Below are 17,861 nucleotides of genomic sequence, written 5' to 3' on the forward strand. Positions count from 1 at the left end.
TAGTTCCAAAATGGAAATAAGTAAGTAGATATAAAATGATCAGATAGAATAATGTTTCTAGAAGTACTGTTTGTGTAGTACCAATTTTATATTATTTTTCTAGAGTCTAGATTCCTTTCTTCACTCTTACTCGTTAAAACCATTACTATGTAAATGCCATTAGTGTGTTAAAAAGCCTTAAAAATTGCTGTTATCAGTTCACTGGATTTTTTTTTAATGATGGGGAATAAAGGATAAAAATAAAAATTACCGGTATTAATGGGAAGATCTTGCCTCTTGGTGAATCAGGGACACAATTTGGTAGGCATTTTTAAACTGTTATTTGAAGGAATTTACTTTTGTTGTTGTTGTTGTTGTTGTTGGAATTCCGAGCATCAGTGAGAAATTGAGGCGGATGCTTGAGTATTTAGGGTTGTAAGAGGGGCTTCAGCACTTCTGAAGGGGAAAAGGTAGATAAAAAGATGGATTAGGCATTAAGGGGAAACCACACAACTTATAGGGGAGGAAGAAAGAAAACATTGCAACACAAAGAAAGCAGCTTGTTGGCTTCAGTTGCAGATGTCAGAAGGGAATTCATTAACTATTTTTTGTTGTATCAGATGTGAATAGCCTATCTTCATAGGAAGAGGGAAATGGTTTTGGTCAGAAAAGTTATGGTTTTATGAGATAATACAAGGGCCTGACTTCACGTCTTTCATAACATGTTAATTGCAGCATAAATAACAAGAGTGCTATACATGCATTCACTTTAAGGTGACATAAAATGACAAACTAGCCATAAAGTTGGTTCCACATTATAATGTGGAACAATTTTATGGCTGGTTTATATGGCATCTGAAATTGAACATCTGGCCAGGCTGACAATCAGCTGAATGTTGGCTCAGGCTGAGGACTGCACTGGCATCTGGAACTGGCCCAAGTGCAGTTCCTGCTAGGCTGATAATAAGCTGATACTCATCCCAACCCCAGACCCATGGGCACCTCACTTTCAACTTGCTGGTGCAGGGGGAACCCCAGCTTATAATCATGATTATTAAGTAATTTTAATTGCAGTCATGATGATAAGCCTGGGCTCCCTCTGCACTGTATGTAAGATAGGGCGCACTTAGGATCTGATCCCCAATCCCAAAATTGTGCCACCTGCCAAATGTGGGTGCCATGTCAGGAGTGTACTTTTGTTGGGATTGGGGATCATATCCCATGGCACATCTAAATGAATGTCTTTCAGGGGCTTAGAATGCTTAACTGAACCAACTCTGAATCACAGAATTTTCTTTTTTTAGTTTCCTTGCTGTCTTCATTGATTCACTTTGGTTCCTGTTGATGGGAGGGCATGGTTGGAGACCAATATAACAAAAACCAGTTGCATAGTATTTAAACCAAGATTGAGAGTTACATGCAAAGTCAGGGAGCTTAGGCTCTATTAAATCAGGGATAGTTGAAATCTTATTTACCATTAACCTTGTGTTAATTTTCATGACCTAACAAGCATTATCATTATCAACCATCATCTTGTCTACCTGAGAGCTTTTTTTCCCCCTTTTTTGTTTTACAAAAGATCTTTTTCTACCCTGCCATCTAGGATTTTGGGAAAAAGGCTGTATTGTAACCAAAACTCCTGTCACCTTTATACTAAATAGAGAATTCTGTTATAAGTTTGTATTGTATATTTCTACAAAAGAACATATACTGTATTCTTTACTGTTAATAAAGTATTTATTCTTTTAAATCTGTTTTGGTCTTTTAGATTATTGACAAGAGTAAAAGAGATCCAACAGAAGAAATTGAAATCCTACTCCGCTATGGACAGCATCCAAATATTATTACTCTAAAAGATGTAAGTAGGCACAGAAAATGCATCTTTTGAAAGCATCATAATAGCATTTTCACTTTTGGGTCTCTAGCACAGGGGAAAATATTTGTTTAGGTGCATCTTCAATCATCTTGTGTATATAATGAAGTAAAATGGTGTCATTTCAAAAGTCATAATACCAATATCCAATAGGTAGGGATCTCCATAAATCACACCAGATAGTCACCCTGCAGCAGCTCCTTTTAACGTTTTCAATTTGCTGCTTCCCTCTTCTCCTTCCCCTTTCCTCCACCCCCTTTCCCCTGACTGGTGGACGGGCCCCATCAGCTGAGGCATTTGTTGCTGTTGGTGGGAAAGCAAAAAATGTGGCATATTAAAACGGCAGCAAGCAGCCCAGCCCAGCCTGCGGGGTCCATCCACCAGTTGGTGGAGGGGGAGGGAGACCAGTGGCAAAATGAAAATACTAAATAAGCTGCTGCAGGGGTACTTTTGGTGCGATTTATGGAGATCCCTACCAATGGAAAACTGAAATACTCAAGAATAACTTCCACTTCTAAGGCACTTCACTTAAAAGGCACGTGGAGGCATTCAGCATAACATTATTAATAACAATCTTAATGAAAAGAAATGCTACGGTGTGATTTTTTTTTTTTTTAAAGAGAGATGAAAGAAAAATTTTAGAGTTAGAAACTTTTTAAAAGTGGGGAAAAGATGGATTAACTTTGATCCCAACACTAATTGCAACTTCTGTACAAGTTGTTGTTATCCCATGCTCCACCCTAGCAAAGGCATAACCACCATCTCTTATGCATAATGCCACAGATGGCATTTGGAATAGGTATGCTCTCACAGCCTCCTGGATCAGTAAAATGCATCTACTGTGGTTTGACCAAAGTAAACATTACTGTGTAACCATACTGGAAGCCTTTTAAGAGGGAGGAGCTACAGTATTTAAACCATATGGTCAGAAGGAAGTGCATCTGTTTCAAAGTTATGGAGAAAACATAAAGGCATGGCCTGTGCAGATGATGCAGTTGATACATGGCTTTCTATAGAAAGCATTTGATAAGAAGTGACTTAATGTTATGAACACATCGCTGTTAATTCAGTATTTATCAGACAGTACATTTCCCAAAATATTTCTCCTGGACAGTACCCAAAAATAATTCAGCTGAGGAGGAATAGTATCCCTTGACCTCACTAATCATCACTTCTCTGCATCTTCTTAAAGTGTTTGTACAGAAATTAATCAGGCTGTAGACTTCTGAATATCAGATCATCACTGCACAACAGTAGACTGCATAAGAAGAAAAAAAGTTATGAAAGATGTAGGACAGAGATACCTTAGCACAAATGCTAAGTTCTGGTAAGCTGATAGACTTGGAAAGGAAGATCAGATATACCTGAACACCATTGGAATAATTAATTTCTCATCTCATAAGTAGTCTTTCTGGCCCCAAAGAGATCAAACATGGTTTATTTTATTTCAGGGGTGCTCAACCCACAGTCCACTGGCCAAATTCAGCCCATTGAGCCATGACATCTGGCCTGCTGGTCTCCCCACAAATCAAAATTTGGCAGCAGGGGAGTGAAAGCAGTTAGCACTGTCATCACTTCCTCACCACCTAGTTTTGGAGCCTTGCCTAGCCAGATTAGGCCCACCAGCAGAGCTGTTGCTGCATGGCTGGATTGAGGGGGGTGAGGAGAGAGCTTAAAAAAAAAAAAAAAAAAAAAAGGTTAGGTACCACTGACTTGTTGCTGGAGACCTCCAATTCTTGAGTACAACAGGTAACCATTTCCACAAAGTCTGAACTACACAGATATCTGATTGCATCTTGAACTCCCTGGCACTACAAGTTCTGAGTGAAGTTCATCCCCAGTGTAGGATTTTTACTATGTCATCAGGTGTCCCCATTGTAAGATATATACCAGAGGCGGGCAATTATTTTGGGTGGAGGGCTGCTTACCCAGTTTTGGCAGGCTGTCAAGGGCCACAGGCGTAGCCCTGCCCCTTGACAGGTGCCCCACCCCCTGGTCACCATCTTGGGACCAATGTCCCAGTGTCTTTGGTCCCAAGACATTGGGACATTGGTCCCATGTCCCAGGGCTAGCACCGGTGGGGCCCAGAGCATGGCACAGGCTGGCAGAGGTCTGTGGAGCTGGGCTGGGCTGCACCAGCAGGGAAAGGGGGGGAGCTGGCCTGGCCCCATAGAGCCCCTGCTGACTAGGACCCCACAGTCTTGCCACCATGCTCTGGGCCTCGCCGGCACTGGCCCTAGGACACCGGTGTGGGCCCTGTGCTCCCACTGGCTCCACGCCCACTCACACCTAGCGCCCTGCAGCACCGCTGTACAGGCGGGGGGCAGTGCACAGCCCTGACCCCCTGCTCGCCAGCAGGGAAGAAGTTGGTGCTGAGCACAGGGAAAAGCAGCCCCTTGCCTGCCTCGTGGCTGGCGCTCCCTGCTGCAGTCGCTCGCAGCCCACATGGGGCTGCCTGGAGCAGGCACAGGCAGCCCCATACAGGCTGCAAGCAGCTGCAGCACAGGGCGCCAGCCACAGCGCGAGTGAAGGGCCACTTTTCCCCTGCGCTCAGCACCAGCTTGTAACCCGCCCCACTGCCAACCTGGGCTCCATGCCAGCTCCAGGCCTGCCCATCAGGGTTGTGCGTGACGGCAGCAGCTGCGGCCCCAGTGTTGGCTGCTGCTGCCCGCCTAAAGCATGAGCAGGGCCGCCCAGAGGCGGCAGTGGCAAATGCTGCCTGGTGCAGCAAGCAAGGGGGCTGCAGCTGCCATCACTGTGCGCAGCCCCAACGGGCGAGCCCAGAGCTGCACAGGGCCCAGGCTAGTAGTGGGGCTGGATTACAAAGTGGTGCTGAGTGCAGGTGGGGAAAAGCAGCCCCTCACCCACCCTGTGCCTGGTGCCCTGCACTGTAGCCACTCGCAGCCTGCATGGGGCTGCCTGTGCCTGCTCCAGACAACCTTACGCGGGCTGCAAGTGGCTGCAGTAGGGAGCGCTGGCTACGGGGCAAGGAAGGGCTGCTTTCCTCCGTGCCAGGAAGGAGCCCGGGAAAAAGCTGTGTGTGGGGAGGGAGGAAAGCGGCCCCTTGCCTGCCCTGTGGCCAGTGCCCTGCTCTGCAGCCACTCACCACCTGTGCGGGGCTGTCTGGCCCCTCACCCACCCGCACTCAGCTTTTCCCCAGGCCACTTTTTTCCCCGGGCTCCTTCCCTGCCTGGGGTCCTTCCCTGCCCTTCCCCACCACCTTCCCCCTTACCTGTGGTTCCAGTGTGGTGCAGCCGCATGGTCCCAGGCCAGAAGCCCCTCCTGGGGCTATGGGCTGAGGGGGGCGGGGCTGGGGGGCCCTGCTGTTTTGGGAGCCTGATGGGGTTCTCCTGGGTCCTACTGCCCTTGGTTCCTGTCAAAAATGACAGGAACCACAGGCAGAGAAATATTAACTTTCTAAATTTTTTAGGAGACCCACGGGCTGGATAGAATGGCCTTGCGGGTTGGATCCGGCCTGCGGGCCGTATTTTGCCCACCCCTGATCTATACTATGTCATCATCAGGACTATACATTTTAGTCCTTTCCCAGAAGCACACTTTGTGTATTGCAAGGTGGAGATCACTGCTACCTCCTTCTCTGCCCCCAGTTTACTGTGTTTTAGTGTTGGAGTGACTTGTACCAGAATTGTTTGGTTACTCCCAAAGAGGTGTCAGTGGTCCATTCTGACCTTGGGTCCTAATAGGTCTGTCATTATTCAACCCAAAAGATGTACAGTATAAGAAATATGAGTTACTGCTTCGGCACCCTGAATATTTCTAATTGGAAACCAAAAAGCCTTTCTAGTAAAGGCTTGCCTCCCTACAGTCAGCATCCTTAGAATTTTTCTTGTGACCACCATGTCTTGGGGCTTCTTCAGTTTCCATCCCAGTATATTCCTGACTATGAAAGATAGCTCAACAGCGTTTTTCAATAGAAGCTACTTTCTGGGAATGGAAGGCTAAATTGGTAAAGCCACTAAAGATCTAAAAGTCTCTTTAGACATAAAGTAGCAGAGGGGATATCAGAGGTAACAGTTACTAAACTGTTGCTTAAACGTCCACCTTCAACATTTGATTAAGTTCAATTCAGAGTGTAATAAATTATACTTCTGTCATATGTTTTACCTGAATTAGTGTGAGCATGCCTAGAATTGTTGAGCATCGGTTTCAGATGTGTAAAACTATTAACCTACTGTCCAGTACTATTTCTTTGTTATGCTTTTATAACATTAAAATATCTGAACAGCTTCTTGGTTAAGGATACTATTTTAGTTAATTGAATTACTTATTTCAGGAAATCACAAGGAAGAGTTAATAATTAAATCCCCTCTGCTCTCTCCGGGAATGTAGAAATCTGTAATTTGTTTCTTATAAAATCAAAGGCTTGTTGTGTGACTTATGGCTGTTTAGCCCTTTCTCTTGATTCTGAAGAACACTCTAGTATGTGTAAAAAAACCATAAAAGAGTTGGAGTTGAGCACTGGATGAGTTAAAATCTGCCTTGGTTTAGAAATTGAAACTTGGTGTGTTGTTATTAATTGAAAATATAATTGCTTTTTAGTGGCTCTCAACCTTCTAGTTGGGGCACTCTCCCCAGCATCTTTTTGAATTTTTGCAGCATCCCTTCTTGAGAACCACTGTTGGTGCTGCTTCAGTGTTGCATCACAGCTAGACGTTACAGGTGCTGTCTGGTAGATATGTCTCATGCACCTGCTGCACAGCCAGCTCGGGAAGGGCTGTGGCACATGCGCTTGCACCTTTCTGTCTCCTAACCCAAAACAGGCAAGAGAACAGGTTTGTGCTGTAACCCTTCCCTGTCTGACCCTGAATAGTGTCTCAAACAGGTAAACTGAGCAGGTAGAACTGTCCTGCATATTTCTCTGGGAGGAGCGAGGGGACTGGACTACGGAGGGCTGCAGCACAAACCAGCTTTCCTGTCCGCTTTAGGGTTATCAGAGAACCCTAATGAGGCTCCTACCTCTACACATGTACTACGCACTTCCCAGGGCACAGATGGTAGTGGTGGTGCCTATACTGCAGCACTCTGGATGAGAAGCACTATTTTAGACATTACTTTGAAAAAAAATTTTTTTATCCCATTTACAGATTGTAGCTCCCTCTGGTGGATAAGGAGAAGAACTTTATTATTTTTACCAGCATAAGCTGACTAAATTAAAAAATAAAAAGCAATGTGGCACTTAAGCAGTTTTTCATAATTTAAAACTACAGGATGAAATCTTAATATTGATTTCAGTAGACTCAGAATAAGCTATATGTACAAAGTAACATTTCTTTTCCAGAAAGAACATTGCCAGGTAGAATTCTGCATCAGAACCTAGCTGAAATAGTATCCAAAAAGCCATTTGAAGTAATCCTGGTCCTGATGATCACATGTTCTTTGCCTTTTACAGTTTCCCTTCAATTACTATACTCTTTGGACACGAATGCTTTGTTCTTAAAGTGAAAATTAAAGTTTTCAGTAGAATTTTTTGAGGAATGGTAATTTGAGAATTAATACAGCTGATAAGGGTTTTTTACCTTTTTACACTTGAGAATAACAAGGTTTTTTTAATTATAAAAAAGCTTTGCATGTTATTATTCCAACTATTACAGGTATACGATGATGGAAAATATGTATATCTGGTAACAGAACTCATGAAAGGAGGAGAACTGCTGGACAAAATTCTTAGACAGAAATTTTTTTCAGAGCGGGAAGCCAGTGCTGTCCTCCTCACAATAACAAAAACTGTTGAATACCTCCATGCACAAGGGGTAAGTGTTCTGCTGATAGAAATCTATTTTAGAAATGCTTTTCCAAATGCATACTGAAACACCCTTGTTCTTTTAATAGATAAATTTGCATGTGGCTGAATTCTTCCATAATAAATAAATACTTCCGTAGTGCAATAAATACTTGATAGAAAAGATATACTCTGCACCAAAGTTTTTCTCAAACTGTGGAACTCCCCATATATTGCTCAAGTGGATTGATAATGAACAAAAGTCTAATATCTGAAGGAAATGTATTTCATTAAATAATAGAAAATTAAGGCTGGAAAGGACCTCAGGAGTTCATCTAGTCTAACCTCTTGTTTGAGGCAGGATTATCCCTGACTAAACCATCTCATTCAAGTATTTGTTTAATCTGCTCTTAAACTTCTAAGACTGAGGATTTCACAACCTCTCTGCATAGCCTTTTTCCAGTGCTTCACCATTCTTACAGTAAGAATTTCATCTAATATCCAACCTAAAATGCATTAACTGCAATTTAAGATCTTTGTCCCTTGTCCCTCTTATCACAAAGTATAGTCCATTTGCATCCTCTTCATAATCACTACTCAAGTATTTGAAGACTGTTATCAAAATCCAGATCTTTTAGGAGTTTTCAGAGTACACCTAATATTACATTCTCAATTTTATAACATCCCAGCCTGGCCTTACTGGAGTACAGGGGGAGGAGGTTTACCATTTGAAATGTCCTGTTGTCATAGCACTTTCTGGAGAGAGACCCTTCTCCCTTACTCATCAGGAGTCTTCACTGTCATGAATCTAGACACTAAGCAAATGCTACCCAGATGTGGAGATTTTAGCTAAATCAGCAATCATATCCTCTTCTCCAGATAAAGCAGTGATCCCTCCTGCAACCCCAAAAAATATTGGGAATCATCCAGTAAGGCTTGATGATTCCCTGTAGGTTCTGTTGGAATTTCCTAATGCAAATTGGACATTCTACCTATTATGCTAGTCCATATGACTTTCCCTGTTAATGTGAGATCCTTATAGTTCCTGCCACATGTACGTGGCATCTGCTTTCTGTGATTATCCTATTTTAAAAAAGATGGACGTATAAGAGATCCTGGGATCGTAGGAAAGTAGAGCTCAAAACCTCCTGCTCAAGGCAGGATTGAGATTGACCCTGACTAAACCACCCCAGCCTGCGGTTGTCTGCCCAGCCTGCTCTTGAAAATTTCCAGGGATGGAGATTCCACAATTTCTCTAGGTATTCTGTCCCAATGTCTGACCACCCTCCTAATGAGTAAATCTCTCCTAATCTCTAACTGAAATTTCCCCTGCTGCAGCTTGAGGCCATTGCTTCTAGCTCTGTCCCTTACAGCCAGAGAAAAGCCCCTCTCTGTAATCATCCATTAGGCGTTTGAAGATTGTCTTCAAATTCCACCTCGCTCTTCTCTTCTCCAGACTAAATAGCCCTAACTCTTTCAGCCTTTCCACATCAGTCTTGCTTCCCAGGCCCTTAATCATTCCCATGCTTCCCAGGCCCTTAATCATTTTTGTTGCTGTGTGCTGGATTCTTTCCAAATTGCCCACAGCCTTTTTGAAAGGTGGGACCCAAAACCAGACAAAATATTCCAGGTGAGGCCTTATCTGTGCCAAGCAGTGCAGAAGAATCACATTTTTTGATTTCCAAGAGACACTCCTGTTGTTACAACCCACTGTGCTGTTGGCTGTTTTGCAATAAGAGCACACAGTTGGCTTACATTCAGTTTATGGTCTACTGTAACACGAGGCCCTTCTCTGCAGTACTGCTCCCTAACTCCTCATTGCCTGATCTGTATTTGTGCCTAGTTTTTGTCCCCCAAACACAGGACTTTGCACTTGTCCTTGTTGAAGTGTATGTGATTGATTGTGGATTATTTTTTTCAGTCAGTCTGTTCTGGCTCCTAGCTCTGCCCTGCAGTGTTTGCAGCTCCTTCCAACTTGGTATCATCTACTGATTTGCTAAGCGTGCACTCAGTCCCATTACTCAAATCATTAATAAAGATATTGAACAATACTGGACCTAGGACAGACTCCTGGGGAGCCCTTTTTGATACCTCCTCCCAACTAGATATTAAGCCGTTGGTGACTACTTGTTGAATACAATAATCGAACAGTTGTATATCCACCTTTTGCAGCACTTTCCTCTAACCTGTATTTCTGTAGCTTGTTGATGAGGATGTTATGGTAGACCTGTGTCAAGCCATGCTACAGCCAACGTGTACCATATCCACTACTCCCTCCCTCTTTCTCCACTTACCCCCTCATTGACAGAGCCTGTGACCTTACAGAAGGATATCAGGTTGGTCAGGCATGACTTGCTCTTGGTGAATTCATGCTGGCTGTTCCTGATCAAATTGTTCTCCTCTAGGTGCTTCACAGTAGATTCCTTGAGGGCCTGCTTCATGATCTTTCCAGGTATCAAGATAAGTCTGACTGGCCTGTTTTACCCTAAATCCTCCTCCTTCCCTTAAAGATGTTCACAATATTTGCCCTTTTTCCAGTCATTCAGCCAGCCTTCATGAGATCTCAAAGAGAACAGTGTAATAGCTGAAATTTACCTCAGCCACTTGCTTTCAGTATCCAATGCCTTTATCTGGCCCTATCAATTTGAAAGCATCGAGCGTTTCTAAGTAATTCCTAATTCAGTGTTTATGAACTAGGCTGCCACAGCATCTTGGGGTGTCTTGACATTCTTTCAGAGGTGCCATGTGCTGCCACCCAATGTTAGTGGTATTAGGTGTGTAGACATGATTCACAAGATAAACCTAGAGATTTCAAACAGGAATCAAGAGCATTACAAGCGTTCTGACCTCCTGTGGTCTTTCTGACATCTTTGCAACAGAAACTGCTCGCTCTCTCTCTTTTTTCTATAATCAAAAAATGAGTGAAAACTAAGAGCTGGCATTTTTCAATGGGTGCCTAGAGTCTAAAAAGGTTGCTCTAACCTGTTCTGCCATTACTCTAGGGTGTTTGTTGCCTTCCCTATCTTTGCTACCAATTTACTGTACTCTTAGTCTGCTAGCTGCCCCTATTTGTGAAGACTGAAGGGGGCAGGGGGAAACCTTCAGCCTTCTCTGCATCATCTGTAACAAGGGTTGGCAGCATGGCAAGTGAAGATGCTTTGCTTGACTTGACATGCACGCCTTGGGGCAGATGGCAGGAAGGGGGCCAAAGCTGCACTGCCACAAGGATCGGGCCCTTCACAGCATTGCTGTCTGCCCTAATGTGTATGTGCACCGGCCACTAGTAATGAGCTGAGCCAGGGCTCTGCAGACCTCTCTGCACCTGCTTGCAGCCCCTCTGCTGCTTGCTACAAGCAGCCTAGGCTCCATGGTGGGTGGCAGAGCCCAGGCCAACTGTGGCAAGGGGAGGTGCAAGCCACTGCACCGAGGTCTGCAGAGCCCTGTCCCAATTCGTTGCTGGCAGTGGGTGCGTGCGCACATCTGAGCAGATGATGGGGTAGGGGGTGGGGCTGTGCTGCCACAACAAGAAATTAGGCTCTTGTTGGCAAGGGGCAGATGGCAGAGGAGCCGCATCTTACATGCCAACATCTTACAAGTTGAGGTTGGGGTGTTTTTGGCACTGTGGCCCAAAACATTGCTGACACCGATCTATAACTAGATTGCATTCTGCATTCCATAAGAGACCTATGGTTTCTTTGATTTTCCTCTTACTTTTGATATATTTGTAAAAAAACATTTTTATTGCTATTTAACATCCCTTGCCAGTTGCATCTCAAGTCATGCCTTAACCTTCCTAATTTTCTCTTTCCACATCCATGCAATACTCCTATGCTTTTCCCTAGTTCTATGACCTAGTTTGTTTTTTTTTATTTTATCTTTCAGGATTCCTTTTGAATATCAGTCTATTGAAGAGATTTGCTGCATAGCGAGGCTGGCCTCTTGTTATGCTTCCCGTTTTTGTGTCACATTGGGATAGCTTGCTCCTGCTCCTTAAGAGGGCCTCCTTGATGTACAGGCAGTGTTCCTGGATTCCTTTTCCTCTCTCTTGTTTCCCAGTAGAGCCTTCCCACCAGTTCCCTGAGTTTGCTAAAGTCTGTTTTTTTTTCTCAAGTCTAGCACTCTTATTCTGCTGCTCTCCTTCCTTCATCCCCATTAGGATCTTGAAACTCGTATCATTTTGTGGCCATCCAAGTTACCTTCCACCTTCACATTCTCAACAGGTTCCTCCTGTGGTGGGATAGCTGTGCTATCCCACCACATTTCTGTATTCCATTTACCTCATAATTCTGTGATTGTACTAAGATCTCAAATTCTTCCTATGTAATCCCCTCTGCTTCTTGCATTTGTGTATAAACATTTCAGGTATCAACTGATTGCCCTGTCTTCTTCCAAGAAGTTTGCTAAGGCTTCTGCTATTGCTTCCCCTTATGGTATTTTTCTCCAAATCCCCTGGCTCTTTACTCATCTCTTGGCTTTTGTTTCCATTCCTGGTGAACCTTGTTTAAAACCCTCCTCACTAGAAGGAATATTCTGGACCAGAAATTTTCTCTCTGCCTTCAATACCAGGCTCGTTGATGGTGACCGCTACTGCTAACGGGGAAAAAAATGGTATAAAAGGGTAATAATGTAAAAGTCTCTTTGGTCCAAAATGCTATTTCTTTGCAAGCTATCCATTTTAGGACATCAAATCACTAGATGTCATTAGTAGATTAGGATTTTCTGAATTAGAACAAACTGATTTTTTTTGTTTGTTTGTTTAGAAAAGTTGCTTCAGGAGAACAGGAATTTTAAGCGTTCGATTTCAGAAAGCCAGACTGATAGCAAGGATTCATGCAGCTCTTGAGTACTGGAAATATTGTTCCTAAAATGCGACTTATTTGAATGGTGCATGGAATACATGTACCAGGAGTTGAATATGGTTATACATAGTTTGAATTGGGTATTCTGGAGTTAGAAGAACTGCATTTATTGTACAGGTCAAGTGTTTTCTTTCATTTTCCAAGTGCCCAGTAAAGCCTTGTACAGTATTGTCCTCTTTACAAAATGAACTCCTAAGTCTTCATTCTGGTATTCCAGGTAATCAATAGTATTGCATGTTAGAATGCTGCAGTTGATAGTAGAAGCATCATCATCTTTTTATAGTCCATGGTCATGGCAGTTTAAAAATAAACTAAGCAGTGGAATAGATAGATGTTTGTAATAGAAGCATAAAAAAGTACTGCCATATTTTTTTTTTAATGTTTGTGTTTTTATTTAGGTTGTTCACAGAGACCTGAAACCTAGCAACATTCTTTATGTTGATGAATCTGGTAATCCAGAATCAATTCGAATTTGTGATTTTGGTTTTGCAAAACAACTACGAGCAGAAAATGGTCTTTTGATGACTCCATGTTACACAGCCAATTTTGTGGCTCCAGAGGTAAATATGAAATTGTGGGTATATGCTTTCACGTTACTTGATGGTTTTTCATCATTTAGGCATGCTAAAGGGTTATTATGGTGTAATTGGTAAAATTATCAATAGATTAAGCTTTTGAAACTTAAAGTATTTGTCATCTTCAAGGAAATACAATAAGGAACACTAATTAATTACTACAGAAAAGGTTGGGCTACTTTCATAATTACTTGTTTTTGACAGGTTTTAAAAAGACAAGGGTATGATGCTGCCTGTGATATATGGAGTCTCGGTGTTCTGCTTTATACTATGCTCACTGGGTAAGTTAGCAGATATTACGGTAAAAGCATTGTTGAGGTAAATGCATGTAAGTGCACAAAATATTGATTCAATGCTGCAGAATGCTAGTGTTCCCTGTACATGATCAGTACTTCCCTCTGGTTTCAGTGGTAAGGGTGAGCCCAGCACTCGCCTTTTTTTTAGTAATTTATACAAAATAAATATCTGAGTTTGTCTGACTTGCATAAGACTTGAACAGTTTCCAGCAGTGGAATATCTTCTGCCTCGTGGCGATTTAAGAATAAAAATAGGATATGAAGAAAAGGAAAGAACTTGGATACATTGTTCTATTTGAAATAGCTTTTGTGCTGCAAGAAGTTTAATTAATTAAGGATAGTGCTGTACTGGAGGGAATATATGTAGTTTAAAAATATAATCATGATGCTCTGAGCTTTGATAGCTCTCAAGAATCAGTAGTCATCAAATAATCTGACATGTAGTTAGAATGATATATGCAATGTAAATGATTTGCATAAAAGGATGAAAAAGTCAAATTAAATGAGTAATAATTACAAATGTAACCTGTATGCAGGCTGTAACATGGTAAATCTAAAATGTTATCAGTCTTAAATTGTGTGCGGCAACACATTCATCTCAGCTAAAACTGGCAAGCCATACACGTTTTTAAAAAAGTTATTTTCATTCTTTGTTGTGCTTTAGTATATTTTGCTAGCTCAGCAGCAGACATGAGGAATTGAACAAGGGAAATTATTTAAGGTTGATGGCTTCCCTGTCTGTGCTTTCATCTAGTGCCAGGTTAGTATTTTGTTCCTTTGCAGGTCAGTCATCAAGTCATCAGTTACCATGTTCTTGCACACATTTTGTTCTTTCATTTAACCAGAATGTACAAACTTTTGTACTAATCAGTGTCCTTTAAAAAGGACATTAAAAGCATTAAGAGAGGGACAGTCTTTGCAGCTCTGATTCTGAATTGGCCTATACTTATACTCAAAGGACATACAGTGAAAGAAAGAACAGGCTCTTAATCTCAAACTATGATGCATCTTCAACAATTACATACAACTTGGAGGTTTTTACAGTCTATATTAAATGCCACTGTAGTTGGTGTCTGTTACTTTTATCATTATTTTGAAACTACTGGCAATTGTGATTTAAATGTGAAATACAGATTGGACCTCAACTGGAACAGATCTTAAAGCTCTGAAATCTTTTGATTAATTAGTTACACTCCTTTTGCAAATGGTCCTGATGATACCCCAGAAGAGATTTTGGCACGAATAGGTAGTGGGAAGTTCTCTCTCAGTGGGGGCTACTGGAATTCAGTATCAGATACAGCTAAGGCAAGTACATTTTTTTTCCTTTGTATACAGAATGTATGCAAACATTTTGCAAAAGTATTTTGTGTGCACACATTCTAAAAATTGTTTATCTTAAAGGATACAGATATTAATGAAGGTTACTTATCCTTCGTGTGTGTAGATTTTCATCTAGTAATTGTTATTTTCAATTTCATTTGAATGTAGGAAGAGAAAATAAGTATAGTTTATACCACACTTTGAACATGTTTTTTTTCCCCCTATGTATCTTTTGTTTGAAATTTGTAGTCTGTTCTCCCAGCATTCTTCTTCTGGTCTGCAAAACATTTTTTTTTCTCTTCTGCAATACTATAACCAAACTAATATAAAAGCATGATTTCTAAAATCATTCATGTTACCCAAAAGAGCATGTTACAATAGATTTCAAATACCCTAATCCTTGGATATGAAAATTGAATGATTGAATAATTCAAGAGGTTTCTAAGTGGTATTTTTCAAAAGTACTTAAGGAAAACAGCTACATGGGTTCTGTTGAGCTCCCTGGGTGTTGGCATCTTATTCTCTCAGGTACTTTTAGGACTACCATTCTTTGTGTGTAGTATTAATAAACAAGGGGTGGGGGGATGGGCTGAAGTGATTATCCTCTTGCCAGTTTCCCAGAGCAGATTCTGAGGAAATGAAGCAGCTGTTAAGCTGATTCTTTTGTTCTAGGGAATATGAAATCTTAGTTGCAGTAAATGGACCATACATTTAATCTTGATTTTTTGCATCCTAATTTCATTCTATTTGAATAATGAACTATTAAAATACTGATAACTTATAGCTGTTGTAGTAGGTCAGGGGTGTCAAACTCAACCAGTCTCATGGGCTAGATAGTAGTTGGGCTGGTACTGAGCACCCATGTTTCCAGGTCCAGCCCATGCACTTCAAGCAGCATTCAGGCCCAGAGCGCTGAGCATGTATCAGTGAGGCCAGCACAGGGCATGCACTGCCCAGTGTGCAGGCTGAATCTAGTGCTGTGCATACAGTAGCAGGGCCAGCAGGAAGATGTGGGCTGTACACATGCTGGATCCAGTGTTGCACACAGCATGGGGGGAGGAGAGGGACAGGCCATGTGCAGTCTGCATCCCAATCTATGCCCCTAACCAACCCCCTGAAACCAGTACTGCAGGTAGCACATGGTCGGGACCAGTGCATAGAGTTGGTCCAGAGACTCACAAGCCAGATTGTGCAGCATTACGAACCTGGATCCAGTCCGTGAGCCATGTTTGACACCCCTGTCCTTGGTGACCTGTTTTTGTAACTTATTTGGGGTTTTCTAAGCATATAACTCTTGCCTGGAAAACCAAGAGTAGTCTGAAAGTTGGAGGAGCCACAGCCTGCCCCCATCTTCTAGAGAACTTGTTCATATTGGGGCTAAATAATAGCAAAGTCTTGTCTTTTACAGCTAGATATACAGGAGGAGGAAGGGTGGGAAGAGGGTCCACAAACTCTTTAATTTTTTAGGACTTACTAGGTCAGGGAGCATTGTTTATAACCACTTGCACCAGAATGCTACTTTTATGATAGCTAATTAGAACTCTGTATAAAAATATCATGATCTTCATCCCTCTCCTCGCCTTTAATACACTGTGGGCTTCTATGGCCATATCCAGACATGCGTGGACATTTGATAACCCTGGGATAACTAGCAGCAGAGCACCTTGTGCTGCCACTGTTCGTCTCTGGGGAATGCCTGTGCCACACATGCTCTGGCATGCAGCAGGTTACCCTGGGCAGGGTAGGGGAGGCTGGGGCCAGCACTGGGCTGGCCCAAGCAGCCTTACCCAATGCTGCGCGGAGCCTGGCAAACAGCAGAGTGCAACTCCTGCCAGCCAGGCTCTGGCTTCAGGTGGTGCACACTGCCACCATGTGCACCGCTCCGCTTTTTTTTCCCCGTGGGTTTTTTTGACCCTTGGATATCACTGGGTCAAAAAACCCTCCGCACTGTTCACTGTTCCCTTGCAGTGCAGAGAACAACTGAACATTTGGTATGTGGTACAGCAGATACATCTGCAGTGCCACATATTGCATGGCCAGACTCATCTGGATACAGACTGTGAATTTTAATTTCAGAATAAAAACTATTTCCTTCAAAATGATGTTATACTGATTGGCCCACAAAGCTGCCTGTCCTACTGAACAAGTAGCTGCATTTTTCTTTGCTGCCAATCCAGCTACTTGTACCGGAAACCTGGACTGTATCTAAAATTGTGTAACTATGCAATTGTGTTATTGTTTCAAATTTGAGAGGGATGAGGGATATTGTGTGTTTTCTTTCTCTTTTTCTCTCTTTCTCTCTCCCTCCTTTTTTTCTCCTTTTCTTTTTCCTTTTTTTTTTAAGTAACTGTTTCCATGCTGTTGCTAGGTGCCCCAATGTCTCGATAGTGTTTGAGATCACCAATACATTTTTCCACCAGCAATTTTCCCAGTGTTAAAAGTTTATTTCCTTGCCTTTTTTAAAGTTCACTGTATCCTCCTCTTCCAAAGATTGCTTGTTTTTAAGTTCTTCAATGGGTCTTGAGTTAACTGGAGTAACATTTCAGTCACTTCCAGAGATGGTCTGGAGATTTGTTTAAATTGTTGGTATCTGCAAATACATTTCTTCAGATCTTGAATTTTAAACTCAATTAATTTTAATGCTCTGAAAAGCAGTAGTACTGCAAGTTGGGGTTTTTTGTGGGTGTTTTTTTCTCTTAATGTTGATTTGAATTAACAGCTCCTGCATTGTTGACAGGACTTGGTTTCAAAGATGCTCCATGTTGATCCACATCAAAGATTGACTGCTGCTCAGGTTCTTAGACACCCTTGGATAGTTCACTGTGACCAGTTGCCTCAGTACCAACTAAACAGACAGGATGCCCCACATTTGGTGAAGGTAAATAAAAGCTTGTTCAGATTATTTAGCCAGGATTAGTTGTAAACAAAATTAGACACAAAATCAATTTTGTTCTAAATACCAGTTCTGAGTTCAGTAAATACAGTGCATGAAACTGTAATGTGCACCTGTGATGTCCCTAATAGTAAGGACTTCAAGAGACCCTATCAAAGAATGTGTCTTTTCTGTTTGAAAAATGTGGAGTGCTGCTATCAGTTTAAACGTTTTGTGGGATGCAAATTGAATACTAGGATTCTTTTTTGGAAAAAGGGAAATAAGGAACTTGTAGGGAAGGCTTATGAAAGAGTCAGACCTGAAGGTAGCTAGAAATATAAAGACCA

At 42.1% G+C, this 17,861-nt stretch overlaps 1 protein-coding gene across 5 annotated transcripts in view; it reads left to right on the top strand.

Moving 5' to 3' along the window:
- Window positions 1-17,861, top strand: part of RPS6KA3 (ribosomal protein S6 kinase A3) — a 115,437-nt gene that overhangs the window by 88,472 nt on the left and 9,104 nt on the right. For all 5 annotated transcript variants that reach the window (XM_014608245.3, XM_014608242.3, XM_014608243.3 and 2 more), the window contains 6 exons: window positions 1,748-1,837; window positions 7,465-7,623; window positions 12,850-13,011; window positions 13,231-13,307; window positions 14,510-14,627; window positions 17,380-17,520. In XM_014608245.3, the coding sequence (XP_014463731.1) occupies window positions 1,748-1,837; window positions 7,465-7,623; window positions 12,850-13,011; window positions 13,231-13,307; window positions 14,510-14,627; window positions 17,380-17,520 (747 nt within the window). The remainder of the gene's footprint in view (window positions 1-1,747; window positions 1,838-7,464; window positions 7,624-12,849; window positions 13,012-13,230; window positions 13,308-14,509; window positions 14,628-17,379; window positions 17,521-17,861) is intronic.

The sequence above is a fragment of the Alligator mississippiensis genome, chromosome 1 (assembly GCF_030867095.1).
Source record: "Alligator mississippiensis isolate rAllMis1 chromosome 1, rAllMis1, whole genome shotgun sequence".
Taxonomy (NCBI): domain Eukaryota; kingdom Metazoa; phylum Chordata; order Crocodylia; family Alligatoridae; genus Alligator; species Alligator mississippiensis.